At 43.2% G+C, this 14,638-nt stretch overlaps 2 protein-coding genes across 5 annotated transcripts in view; both read left to right on the forward strand.

The window, feature by feature from the left end:
- SLC12A7 (solute carrier family 12 member 7) overlaps nt 1-7,419 on the forward strand; it is a 95,802-nt gene extending 88,383 nt beyond the window's left edge. For all 4 annotated transcript variants that reach the window (XM_081206189.1, XM_081206191.1, XM_081206190.1 and 1 more), the window contains 2 exons: nt 5,616-5,749; nt 6,691-7,419. In XM_081206189.1, the coding sequence (XP_081062315.1) occupies nt 5,616-5,749; nt 6,691-6,782 (226 nt within the window). In that variant the 3' untranslated portion in view covers nt 6,783-7,419. The remainder of the gene's footprint in view (nt 1-5,615; nt 5,750-6,690) is intronic.
- Nucleotides 1-14,638, forward strand: part of ABITRAM (actin binding transcription modulator) — a 183,849-nt gene that overhangs the window by 26,242 nt on the left and 142,969 nt on the right. The gene's annotated exons all lie outside the window — the stretch shown is intronic.

The raw sequence follows: 14,638 nt of genomic DNA on the forward strand, positions 1-14,638 counted from the left end.
ACAGCTTTGTCTTTTACTGCTTGCTGCCTTTTGAAGAGAGCTGATGTGGTCAGATACTGTTTCTACCAGAGGTGGGAAGCTGCTAGCCCACACTACAGTCTCTGCTTCTCCTCTCTCTAGCTGAAAAATATCCAATCCCTTCCAAATATGATGTTCACCTGCCATCAAGGAGTTGTGGGGAGGAAAAATACATTAACACAAAAGCCAACTGCAAAAAAAATTGCAGACCATATTAAACGATTACAAAAAGAGGGTTGAAAACCATAACTAACATGGGGGGAAAAACCAGCCAAAAAGTAAAAGCTAAAAACTAAAGCACCCTAATAAAAAGCTTTGAAAATAAAAAATAAAGAAACAGAAAATTTAAAAGTAGGCATTTTAAATGCTGCAAGTATAGATGAATACAATATTATGTTGAGTCAGAATTTATTCCTTTTTCAGATGAAGGAAGATTTTGGAAAGGGAGCGTGCAAACTCAGGAGTTGCTTGTTTGCATAGTTTCATCTCTGTGTCTGCCCCTGAGCTATTAACACTGCAGGAAATCACTTAAAGATTAGAGGGGCCACTTTAAGAGCAGTGCAGAACTGTTGTACAATATGAACAGGGGACAATTTAAACGTTTCCATACTTTTAGGAATGTGTGCTGTGGTTTGTTTTTAAAAATCACACGAGATATACTAATTTTTAGTGATTAAAATATTTAGGAAATGAATAAAGTTATATTGTGTTTTAAGGTGCTATATTAGAAAAATATGCCATATAGCTATGTAATATTTTTGCACATTTGTTTCTTTTCCATGTAGAGAATGGGGAAATCTGTAAGTCGAATTTGATTTAATTTAGGTTGTTATTCCTGCTTTCTGTGCTTTATTGTTTAAGTGTTGTTGCATGTCTCTTCCAAATTAGCTGTTTTTGAATCTTCACTGGGCCTGTGCATTATGTTTTAGCATGTGAATGTGATGGCTTATCCTTCCTGTCATATTTTCCTTTTACGCTTTTCTCCTTTTTCTAAGCTAGGTGCCCCTTTTTTATTACTACTTTTCTTCAGAGTAAATCACATTATGTGTTTCATAAAATGAAGGTCACCATTTGCCTGTATAAAACATTTGACATTTCCTTCATCAAAATCCCATGGGTGCAACTTTCCCCCTTAATTATCTCAATAACCAGATGCATAGTAGTTTCTGGATAAGCTAACATTGACATAATTGCAAAGATTATAACAATGACAATAAAGGTGATTTAAAAAATAATAATAATTAGGAAGTGGGAAAGATAGATGCAGATATTAATCTCATGAGTTTGTTAGGCTATATTGTGTTCAGTTGCTTAATTTGTAAGAATAGTGTGCAATATTGCATACCTTCAAACTCTTCACCCACGGGGGGGACGGGGGACGGGGGACGGGGACATAGCAGCAGATAAGATTATAAAAAGAAACTAATGTGGATAAATGAGTCATTTTTGAGGCAGATCATTCAACCTCATGAAAGTGATTGCGATGCAAGTTTTTGTTCTCCTGTGACTTCTTCCATCCCCCTGCTTTGAAGCATTACTAAGGGCTCTCTCTGCCTTTTTTTCTTTTTTGTTGAATATCCCTGTCATTTTGTTCTTTGATTTTCCCTCTGTGTGAGTCATCAGTTCTTTATTCCAAAAATCTTCACACATAGCACTGATGTTTCTCTCACATTTTTTTTTTAAATGTCTTTTTACATATCCATCCTCCATCATCATTGTATGGCACCTAAGTGTCTTGATTCAGCAGATGTGATCAGCCTGCCGAAAGCTTTCTGCCCGTGGATCTGGTTTCTTGAATGCACAAAATCCAGCTGTGTGCCAGACCACAGACTGTCACCAGTCATGCACACAGAAACCCATGACCTGCTTCATATACAGTGGACGCTCGGGTTGCGAACGTGATCCGTGCAGGATGCACGTTTGCAACCCACAGCGTCGCGTCCGCGCATGCACCGGTTACGATTCGGCGCTTCTGTGCACGCACAAAGTGCAATTTAGTGCTTCTGCGCATGCGCGACCACCAAAACCTGGTTACTTCCGGGTTTCAGCAGTCCGTAAACCGAAAAAACGCAACCTGAAGCGTCTGTAACCCTAGGTATGACTGTAGACCCATGATTAGGCTTATGCAGTTGACTCCTTACATATTTATGTAGCAGGACTCTTGTGCTCCCACAATTCTCTAGGTCAGGAGCAAGTGCTGCAATTAGATGATCATATCTTGGGTTAATAAGGCAAGGTGAATGTGACTTGCAGCTGTCCATGAGACCTCTTTGTCCCTCCTTTGACATGAAGGAGCAAACAAACGAGGAAGACTCCAGATAACGCTTGTTTTCTGGACCAGGAAACTATGGCTAACAGCTTCAGAACAAGCAAAGATACTAAGTCATGGCTTGAAATTGGCTTTGTACCCTAGCTTGTTCCAAAGCATGTTATATTTAAAGAATAAGAAACAAAAATAAAGGGCAAAAGGACCCTAACAGTTAACTTTTGTATCCTCGCCACCCTTGAAAAATGTGATGGAACTCCTCAGTTGGAGAATCTTCCAGGGCATGTATTGCCCATTACAGTGGTGCCCCGCAAGACGGAAAACTCGCTAGACGAAAGAGTTTTCCGTTTTGGAGGTGCTTCACAAAACAAATTTCCCATGGGCTTGCTTCGCAAGACGACAATGTCTTGCGAGTTCCTGCTGGTTTTTTTCCTCCCCCCCTTTTTCTAAGCCGCTAAGCCGCTTATCAGCTGATCCAATCAGCAGATAAGCCGCTAATAGCGCTAATCCGCTAATCCGTCAATGGGCTTGCTTCGCAAGATGAAAAAACCGCTAGACGAAGAGAATCACAGAACGGATTCTTTTCGTCTTGCGAGGCACCACTGTACTGCATTCATAAGAAGAATGGCATCTGCCTTTTGAGTTTTTCGAAGGTAACGTAGCAGCTGTTATTGTTCTATAAAGTTGTGTCCTTTAATTTTCACAATCAGTGTACTTTAAAACTTTAGTGTTACGTTAACGGGAGCAGCTGAGCATATAATTTGTCTAAAATTAGGCACATACTGTACAGAAATCTAAGCCTAATTTATTGGTTCTCTTTCTCCAGTGACATTCATGTCCCCTGAGAATTAATATTAAAGTGGCAAATACAGTTCAGTTTAAGTGTTGCACATTGGGGCAAGAAAATGTTGTTAATGCCCAACACATTTTGGAAAAAGTTTTCCACCTTCAGAGGCAATTCTCTTTGTTGGAGCACTGCAGAAAAATATTACGGAGGCTTCTTCCTTGGCCAGATGCAGCCCACAGCCTTCCTTTCCTTGTTTTGGTTTTTGCACATCAGGGCAAAAAACTTAATTCCACACACACATTAATGGGGTCTGAGCTGACAGTGCCTGGGGCAAGATAGGGATGTTGGAGTCTGCTGTGGAATAGCTAAATTAAAATTTTGACCCAGTATGCATCAGCTGTAGAAAAACGTAAAATTCAGTTTGAGGGTTATACGGAAAGGAATCAGAAATAAAACTACCAATACTGAAATGTGAATTTATGTTGTGACCATACCTGGAATGCTGTGTGCGGTTTTAGTCACCACACCTTAGAAAGGATGTTGCAGAATTAGAACAAATACGGAGAAGGGCAACCAAAATAATCAGGCTGGAGCAAGTCTCCTATGCCACCAGGCAGTTCTCAGCAGATTATTCCTGGTGGAAAATGTGATTCCCTGAGAAAAAAATGGGTTTCTTGCCCTTGCTCTGTGTCAATGTAAGAATGAAGAAGTCATTGATGAAAGAACCCTTAAAGCAGTGTTTCCCAACCACTGTTCCGCGGCACACTAGTGTGCCGCGAGATGTTGCCTGGTGTGCCGCGGGAAAAATTAAAAAATTCGATTTTTTTTTTTAAAGTCAAATTTTTGATTGGGGCGCCGTCACTAGATGACCCCTGGGGTTCCCTCCCTCCCTCCCGCTCTGCGCCTCCCTCCTCCTCCTCCTCCTCCTCTGGGGAGGCCCTTCCTGGCTCTCGGCCAAGGCTTGGCGGCTGCCACTCACTCACTCGCTCGCCCACCCGTCCCTCCATCCCTGCACCCGGCCTCTCCCCCTCCGTCCCCGGCGCAGGGGCTACCGGGATCCGTAGTCCCCTCGCCCTTGGGCTCCGCGCCCGCGCGGGGTGCGCGAACTACGTTTCCCAGCGTGGCCTGGCGGGCCGGGCGTTTTGTTTGAAGCGCTCTTCTCCCGGCCATGGAATGAGCGCAGCGGCGGTGGCCGGGCGGGCAGGGGCTCTTCCGCGCAGACCCCGCGCAGCCTGCCTGCGCCCCCGCGGAGATCGGGCGGCAGGATGGAGCCCGGGGATCCCCGCGGAGGCGGAGCGGCGGAGGCGGAGGCTGCCCCCCCAGGTAGGGCTGCGTCGGGGGTTTTTAATTTTTGCAATGCTGCGTCCGTGCCGGAGGGGACGCATCGGACCGCGGGGAGACCCCTTGGCGGGCGTGCAAGGCAATGCATGCGTGCAGGCGTTGCATGGAGTGCAGTGCAATGCAATGGCAACGCGGCGCCCTGCATGCATGCATGCAACTTCCACCGGCGCTCCGGACTTGGCAGGTGAGGGGGGTCCCCAGTGGGCGGCAGAGAGAGCCGGGAGGGCGAAGGGGAGCCGGGGGGGAGCAGCGCTGCTCCCCGAGCCGAGCCCGGGGGGAAACTTCGGCGTCGTTGCGCCGGGTGTTGGAAGCGGAGGCTGGCGGGGGCCCCTCACCTGCAAAACCTGGTCGCCTCTCATATATTTCGTGCATTGCATTCATCGCCCGCTTTCTCCTCCAAGGAGCTCCCGGGGGCGCGCGTGGTTCTCCCCATGTTATCCTCGCAACAACAGCCCTGCGAGGTGGGTCAGGCGAGTGGCCCAAGGGAGCACCCAGGGATTGTCCTGGCCAGGTGGGGTGATTTGAACCCTGCTCTCTGCCCAGTCTTCGTCCTCATTTAGCCCCCACATGTGCATGACTGTGCATGACTGAGGTTTTCCCCCCTCGTCTTGGCTATGGTGTGAGTCTGTGCTGTTAATTAATGGGGTTCTGCCTTCGGAGAAGATGAGCCAGCCCTCAAGGAGGTGATTATGTAATTTGCTAGCAATTCATGTCCCTCCCGGCGTGACGCTGCGCGCTGACGTCACGGGGCTGTAATGGTGGTGTGCCTCGAGATTTTTTTCATGAAACAAGTGTGCCTTTGCCCAAAAAAGGTTGGGAAACACTGCCTTAAAGGAGTAAATTAACTTTGGTAGCCTTTTGACTTAGAAAAAGTGCAAAAACAATAGTATTTCTATGCTACTTGGAACAAAATGTTTTATCACTCCCTGATTTAAATTTTGCAGGTCTACAGAAGGGCCAGATATATTTGTTTTCAAAGCTAGATCCAGTCCACAAGCCCAACAGTTGACTAGACTTCATAGACACTGTGCTCAAGTATTTTGTTTTATTTTTAGGAAATGTCTTGGCATTACCTGCTGATTACTAAAGCATTTGCTATGTTGTATGGCTTAAGATTTTTTTGGCTGCAACAGTAACCTTTTCCTTGCACTTACCAGTAAGATTGTGCTGGCTGATCCATCTCTAATTGTTGCTATGTTGTAGGAACCAGTCGAATGTGCGAAGGATGCACACTGCCGTCAAGCTCAATGGAGTTGTGCTAAACAAGTCACAACATGCCCAACTGGTGTTACTGAACATGCCTGGTCCTCCAAAAAACAGGCATGGGGATGAAAATTGTATCCTTTTTTGGTGCACTTTAGGCATCAAAGCAGCCATCCAGCAACACCCAAAATCTGTTAGCCATATTAGAATCAGATGAGGGAAATACTGAATAGAACTGTATGAAGTAAAGACAGTTGACCTATTATGCAGGGGAGATAAGTGATTTACCGTATTTTTCGCTCTCTAGGACGCACCTTTCCCCCTCCAAAAATTAAGGGGAAATGTGTGTGCGTCTTATGGAGCAAATGCAGGCTCCATGGTTTCAGCGAAAGCAACGCAAAGCCTCCGAAGCGCAGCAGGAGCGCTCCCACTGCGCTCCGGAGGCTTAATGGCGGCTATCCCTGAAGCCAGGAGAGCAAGAGGGATTGGTGCGCACCGATCCCTCTTGCTCTCCTGGCTTCGCTTCGCTGGAGAGGCGCTGCACAGCTTTCCCTCTCTGCGCAGCGCCCCTTCAGCAAAGCGGGAGGAGAAATGGAAGGGGCTCCGCTTCTCCTGCCGCTTCGCTGAAGGGGCGCTGCGCAGAGAGGGAGAGAATTTTTTTTCTTGTTCTCCCCCTCTAAAACAAGGTGCGTCTTCTGGTCGGGTGCGTCCTATAGAGTGAAAGATACGGCAATAGCAATGTGGGAAGTCAGTTACATAATGATAAAATCTCACACTTCCTGCTTCCGGATAAATCTACAATTTACATTTGATAACAGGTAACAGAAATTCCCATTTTACTTTCCCATGCGGAACTGAAGTTGAATTTGGGAATGAGAGTGATTTGCCCAGTGAGATCATCGCTGATTAGAGGTATGAAGTCAGGCAAAGCAAGCTGAGTATGTTTTGCTAACACATACCTTGAGAGGGATGCAGTTTGCACCTTTGGGTGTGAGAAGGGGAAGTATATAATCTCCATAAGGTTTCGGTACAATTTTATTCCAGGTCTTAAAACCTTGACTACTTTGACATCCAGATATGGAGTTCTTGGAAGTTTTGACAGAAGGCTTGAACAGAGTGCTCTTGGTACGAGGAGGAGGCCGTGAAGTTATCACCATTTACTCCTAATAATTTTACTGAACACACCGATATTACTTCATATAACATCTGTTTCCGGAATTAAATGTGGGACTTTGGCAAATCTTGTTGGGACTAATGACTTTTGCCCAGCTCTATTTATTGCATACGAAATAGAATCAAACAGTTGAATCCTGTCTTTTTTCTTTTATAAAATTATGTAAGCAAAATTATTTCCTACATAGATCTCTAAAATGTGTCTTTATTGAATAAATGTATTATATGCTTGTATATTTTTTTAATGTAGAAAACTGGGAGACGATATTTTTTTGTTGTTCTGGGGATTAGGGTGGGACACAGAGGGGCATACTTTTTGCACATAGCTCCTAGTAAATACAATAGCTGCTTCTTGGACATAGGAACAGACTCCTAAGTTTGTACTACTTTTTATAATGATGGTTTTTAAAAAAAGAAAACGAGGAAATGGGGCTTCCAGGAACCATTTTATAAGAGTCTGGCCTACATATTTTGTACCATTGACCCTGCTAACTGGAAGCAGGTTCTGTCTCCTTACCAAGTCTCTATGGTTCTGTATTCATTTTAATCCACAACTCTGTGAATTGTTTAGCATTGTATTTTAATTAAAGATCACTGGTTGAATAAAAGTCCTTTGATTTAGGAACCACAATTTTGACTACTTGAAAGTGGCTGGCCCTTATGAGTCCAGGCTTAAATTGCTGCTGAAAGCTGAGTCTACCTTAAAAAGATAATACTTCACTTACAAGTACAGCAAGATCTAATCTTATTTTTAGAGTGTTGTTTTGGAGTGTCTTGTTTTTAAGGTTTTGAACCCCAGCTCTTAGTTTTTAGGAAAGAAGAAATCCACTAGAATAAATCATTTAAGCCTTTGAAGTTACACGTGTCCAGCTGCTGTAGGGAAATGGAAGACATCAGAATGCAAAAACTTGACAACTAAGAATACTCTGCTCTTAAGCAATATTGACTGGACCCTACAAATGGCAAAATAAAAGTCTAAAATTTGTTCTCTAATACACTTGCCGACCTATAAGCTGCATAGTACCCATTTCGTTTAGTAGGCAGGGAGTGGCTGGAGTTTTGCTTCTTCCTCAAATTTCTGGTAAACTCCTGACTTCACCAGATCAACACATGCCCATTATCAGTCCTCCATCCTCTTGGGCAGTAGCATGACTGTTCCACTTCCCTGACTTCCTGCACCAAAAACATAACTATATATTTCCACTCAATATTGGAAGGGGGCTCTTTTGGAGACCCAAATGCGAAACTGAAATATTGTAAATAAGATATTTTGTACAGGTGCAGGTAGAATCAAGCAACTGAGAGTTAAATACAGCAGCTGTTGAGTGCAAAATAAATGCACTTGGTAACAGCACCAGCAGTCTTGTTAATATTACTTAAAGTGAAAATTCTGGAAATTTCACCATGAGAAAAACCGTGTTTTTTAATGACTTTGGGGGTTTGTTAGAGGGGGTGGAAATGCAAATAAATAGAATATTAAATTACTTATTAGATCAAACCTTTATCACATTTAAAAATGTATTGTGCATAAGTTAGGTTGGCATCCGTCTTGGGAGACTGGAAGAGTGTGCCTTCAAGGGTTATGTCAAACAATTGGAGAGTTACAGTGCCTGCTGTGTCTGTAGAGATGAATACAGGAGAGACATGTTTTGTTGCAGCTGGGGCAGATGAAGGCATCCAGTTGAGATGCACCACAGAATCTCTTCTTTCTGGGTTCCTCCCAGTGGTCATTCCTCCTCTTGTCACTGCTGTGGATTGTTTAAGAAATGTATTGTATGTAAGTTACCCATGCATGATATTAGAACTGTTTGGTATATTGGTGAGATTTTTCAAACAATAAATGCAAATATAACCTTTGTTAGAGATGGGATTGCAAGCTTCTACTCTCAGCGAGGTACCTGTAACGCAGAAAGAGAATAAACTAATTTTTCTGAAGAGAGCTTAGAAATGAACATCTGAATCACAACATGATTTCACAGATCGTGTGCGTGGTAGCAGACAGGATAGTTCAGTGCCCGCACACTGGAGATTCAAGACACATCTGATGTTTTACCAGGTATGTAATGTACATAAGACCAATTAGCACAATCCTTAACTCTCAGAATTGGTTTGTATGGGATGGAGAGCATGGATAGGTTCCACGTGCATTGGGCATATTTTTGAACACATAACCAACTGGGTTCAGGAACTGTGCTGTAACCCTGGGTGTGCATGTGCATTTGTGTGGCTGGCTGGTTGGTGCAATGTTGATTTTCCACCATGCATAGTTGCATCATTTTCAGAGCCATCTTTGTAGCTCTAGAATAAAAAAATCCTCAGAGGTTTTCCATCCTGTTATCATTGATCTTTAAAATCTGGATAGATGAACAGTATCCATTTACTGTACTGCATATTAGTTAACGGGTGGGATGGGGATATGTGAAAGCTAATTACTTTTAGCATTTCACATAAATATTACAGCTCACAAGTTTTTATTATGCAATGAATGCTGTTATGCTAGCAGTTGCTTCATCCCCTATCATTAGTTTGTTGTTTCTGTAGTTTATTTTTGTAACCTTGTTGTGGTTGTTGCAATCATTAGGGATGTTCTAATTACTTATTGATTGTCCATAACGTATTTCACAGTTGAAGTCATACAGTGCTCCAGATAACTCCATGAACAGTTTGAAATTTGTCCTCTCAAGTGACCTTAATAGGGTGCTTTGAAACACATCACTTCACTGTCGTCATAGGCTTAGCAAGTGTCTATTGCTTTTGAAAAGTAGAAGAATTTCAGAGGTACTGTAGTTAGTCAATTTCTTAGAAGGGAATGGCTATTTTAAGAAGACTTGCTTATGTATCTTTTAACATGTAAAATGTTTTCCTGTGTTTTCTCTTCTCAACCCTGTGAATTTATGGCTAAAACCCTTATCTCACAGGAAAAGGGTTGGCATACTAACCAGTGAACTTCTTGTGCCTAAAGGAGGATGGCTCATTTAGTTGAGTTGCCTCCAAGGAATTTTTGGCATTTGTTGTTGTTTAGTTGTTCAGTCGTGTCCGACTCTTCGTGACCCCATGGACCAGAGCACGCCAGGCACTCCAGTCTTCCACTGCCTCCCGCAGTTTGGTCAAACTCATGCTGGTAGCTTCGAGAACACTGTCCAACCATCTCATCCTCTGTTGTCCCCTTCTCCTTGTGCCCTCCATCTTTCCCAACATCAGGGTCTTTTCCAGGGAGTCTTCTCTTCTCATGAGGTGGCCAAAGTATTGGAGCCTCAGCTTCACGATCTATCCTTCCAGTGAACACTCAGGGCTGATTTCCTTCAGAATGGATTGGTTTGATCTTCTTGCAGTCCATGGGACTCTCAAGAGTTTCCTCCGGCACCATAATTCAAAAGCATCAATTCTTCGGCGATCAGCCTTCTTTATGGTCCAGCTCTCACTTCCATACATCACTACTGGGAAAACCATAGCTTTAACTATACAGACCTTTGTTGGCAAGGTGATGTCTCTGCTTTTTAAGATGCTGTCTAGGTTTGTCATTGCTGTTCTCCCAAGAAGCAGGCGTCTTTTAATTTCGTGGCTGCTCAGTGGCTCAGTTGAGATTATTTTGCTGGATATTCTGCATAGGAATCGCCACCCTGTGGTCTAGTCCCACCTTACTCTGGCAACGTCTGTAAGAAAAAACTGGGTGGATGAGCCAAAAGGCATGTCATGATGCTGGCATGGGCAAAACCCATGTGATTTAAGACACTCGTTTAGTTCTTACAGATATTCCTGGAGAAAGGTTCAGGGGGTGTATCGCTTCAGTAGCTTATGGATGTTGCTTCCACAGAATCTGTTTGGACAGAGGTTGAAGAATTTTGGATTGCCCCATTTCAGAGTGTAAATGCTTATCAGGCAGGAAATCTTCCACTGTAGCTCTCTCCTTGATGTGCTAGTTTGCTCCATGCAGGGGACTCAAGCAAATAATAGCCCCAAATTTTATCACTTTGTTCCACACAATACACATTTCATTCTCGCTATAATCTACTTACATGGAAGATAGACAGCTTTCGGCTTTGAGTGCCAGCTTTAGAGAAGTGAATGGGGTGGTTTATTTTAAATTATAAAATGCTATTTAATCGAGTGCCCTTGATAATGTCCTTCAGATTTTTTTAAAAAATGCTCTTACACCAGCCTTTCACACTCAGGGTCAGCTGATTCTCATTACTTCCTAAGCAACCACTATCTACTGATAGTTTTAGGGTACTGACCCCACCAGCCGACTCCTGAGAAATGGGGGTGGTTCTTATCCTAAAGCCAAGCCAAGGTGCATGAAAACCATTTGAAAAGTAATACTGCCATTGTTGGAAGTGGGAGTCCCCCAAAGTTGACCAGCCTATCTTAGGTTCTCTTCCAAGACAGAAAGGGCACTATGAAGCCCCAATGTGGTTTTAGTAGAACTCAAGCACTATGGTTTTCCCCAACCCTTTTGAGTTGATCTTTTTGTGCTCCCTCTCAGCAAATTTCTGCTGCTAAATGAGTCAACAGCTTGACCTCTGGATAGGCATGGGTTTGTTTTTTTGCTGGCAGGACCAGGCAGAGGAGCTTCTCAAATCAGCAAAGAACTAGTCGAATTTGACCGCTAGCAATAGTGATTGCAAACTCTTGAGAGTCCCATGGACTGCAAGAAGATCAAACCTCTCCATTCTTAAGGAAATCAGCCCTGAGTGCTCACTAGAAGGACAGATCCTGAAGCTGAGGCTCCAATAATTTGGCCACCTCATGAGAAGACTCCCTGGAAAAGACCCTGATGTTGGGAAAGATGTAGGGCACAAGGAGAAGGGGACGACAGAGGACGAGATGGTTGGACAGTGTTCTCGAAGCTACCAGCATGAGTTTGACCAAACTGCAGGAGGCAGTGGAAGACAGGCGTGCCTAGCATGCTCTGGTCCATGGGGTCATGAAGAGTCGGACATGACTGACTAAACAACAACAATAGTGATTGTCTCCTTGGCCACAGTGATTTTTGGGGTTGATGGATGGACTAAAGGGAACCTTCTTGAGGGACAATGTGCCCTCAGATGTGTGACAATCCTGTCAACAATCTGGCATCTTTAATGGGATTATGCCCACCGCAGAATTGAGCTGGTCTGCACTCCTGTTTATCAAATGTTCAATGAGTAATCTTCAATGATATTGCAGCTGACAAGCAATGCAGTGGAACAGAGTGGCAAAGATACTGCTGTAGTTATGTGCTGTGTATTCTCTTTGGGGAAAGAATTTATTTAAAAAGCCTAAAAAATCCAGAGATAAAGCTTAGTATGAATTAAAAACAAGATTCAGATTCTCACCTCGTCCATTCTTTTGCTTATTTACCAATTGCAGACCACTTGCTACCAGACATTTATTTGACAAACAGGAGGGATTCCAAGACAGATCATGGCAATTGCCAAGCTGGCTGTAGCTTTGTAATAATAATTAATTAATTGAAATAATAATTTTATTTATATGCCACCAATCTGACTGGGTTGCCCAAGCCACTTTGCAGTGTGCTTCTGCGAAGGGCAGGAGTAGAGATTGATGGATCAGTCTGTTTTCAGTCCATTTCAGCTTTGCATGTCTTCAGTCTGCTCCATCTTGTTTCTATGTTAATTTGCATTTTTAAAGAAATAATCTGCACACAAAAAATCCATATTTAAATTAGCACATTGAAACATTTTCTCACAAAATGCACAGTCCTAAACATATTTTCTATGAAAATGTGCATTTTATCTAAAAAAGATGTATTTTAAAATGCATTTTTTATATTTTTGGAGCAAGGATTGCATGACGGAGAGGCATAGATAACTGAATTTCCAATCCATACGTTAGTCCTGGAGACACAGGTCAGGTCAGTTCACATACGAATTCACAAAGAATTCAGCATCTCTGGGCAAAAGTGAAAGCCGGTTGGAGTAATTCTCCAAATGCACAATCAGCAAGCAGCTTGGCCCCCCAGCTGCCTACCCAAGTTGTGCAGTCAAGACAGTATCCTTGCTCCCATTAGTGCTGGGTTGCTGCTGCTAGACCAGAAAGCTGCTGCATGCAAGCAGTATTTTCTGTATAATTTCCCTGACATTACTTTGGTGGTTCTAGTCCCCATTCCAGCTTCAAAAGCTGCATAAACAGAAGTGTATTGGAGGGTTTGAGCCTCGTTTCAAACTCATCTAATTGTGACAGAGAAGTCATAAGAGCCTGGGGGTGGGTGGGAGAGAAGGGGGGTATTTCTGTTCCATTTGGGGGGGGGGACATTAAAACACCATGTGTTTCTTCTGCAGCTGAATAAGGGAAATGGAGGAGACCTATAGGCTTGGGCTGAAGAGGAACATGACCAAGAGAGCCAAAGTTGGTCAGGTGAAACATAATTCCATGTGTCTCTGCTGTGTCCTTGCAATAGGACTAGACAACATTAGGGGGGAAACGACACTTTGCTTTTGTGAAGAGGGGCTGGTGGGTGGAATTGTGGTGGTTTTTTTAATGTTACATATTTGGATAACAATACACATGTTCCAGGGTCTATTTTGTTATTAAGGACATTTCTGTAGATCTGTTCTAATGGGATAATTTAAAAATCTGCCACAGAATTCAGATGAAATGTTTCCAAGACAAATTCAATCACAGTGCTGAGATTTTTATTTAAAATAAGAAAATTATCCATCTTTGTGTTCCAGTTAATGCTCTGCAAATTGATCATTGGACGATTTGCCACAGAGGAGTAGGAATGTTGTCTTCTTCTGTAGGTCTGAATATGTACGTAAGAAGCAGGTTTTAATTCAGTCCTCTTTTTTTATTTTAGAGGTAATCCCTGTGTTCCAAGTTGGGGATAAACAGTAAATCGTGCAGAGCAAAGTACAGGTTAAATAAGATCATGGACTAAGATCATATTGGTTCTTTAACGAAATTTAAGCTGGCAATGAAACCTGCATGTCAGCATAGCTTGTAAAGAAAGATCAACAAGTTCCATCTAAAACAGTAATAAATTATTTCCATTTGGTACCACTTTTGTCTTTTACAATGTGTGGAAATATAGTTACAGTACATCTGAAGCAGGCTTTCTCCCTTATACAGCCTTCTCTTGTGTGTTCCATTGCAATGAAGTCACACATCTCAATCTGGAAACATTAATCCACTTTGAAATTGTTGCACCAGCAAAATACATAGTGTAGCATTACAGTGATACCTCTGGTTAAGAACGTAATTTGTTCTGGAGGTCCGTTCTTAACCTGAAACTGTTCTTAACCTGAGGTACCACTTTAGCTAATGGGGCCTCCCGCTGCTGCCATGCCACGATTTCTGTTCTCATCCTGAAGTAAAGTTCATAACCCGAGGTACTACTTCCAGGTTAGCAGAGTCTGTAACCTGAAGCATTTGTAACCCGAGGTACCACTGTACTCTCTCATAACCACTGTTCCTTGGGTCCTATAGCTAAGTGCTAACACAGTACACAATATTCTAGATGTGACGTTCAAGACTATATGTCGCTTGCAAGCACAGAAAAATCCTTAGCATATTGGCCATTGACTCCTGCGTCCTGAGAATCCCAGATTTTGTTTTTAAAGGGCAGGTTGCTAGCCCATATTAGACAAGCTATTGTTGTTGTTTAGTCGTTTAGTTGTGTCCGACTCTTCGTGACCCCATGGACCAGAGCACGCCAGGCACTTCTGTCTTCCACTGCCTCCCGCAGTTTGGTCAGACTCATGTTTGTAGCTTCGAGAACACTGTCCAACCATCTCGTCCTCTGTCGTCCCCTTTTCCTTGTGCCCTCCATCTTTCCCAACATCAGGGTCTTTTCCAGGGAGTCTTCTCTTCTCATGAGGTGGCCCAAGTATTGGAGCCTCAGCTTCACG

This window comes from Podarcis bocagei, assembly GCF_964188305.1.
Source record: "Podarcis bocagei genome assembly, chromosome: 8".
In the NCBI taxonomy this organism is placed as follows: Eukaryota; Metazoa; Chordata; class Lepidosauria; order Squamata; family Lacertidae; genus Podarcis; species Podarcis bocagei.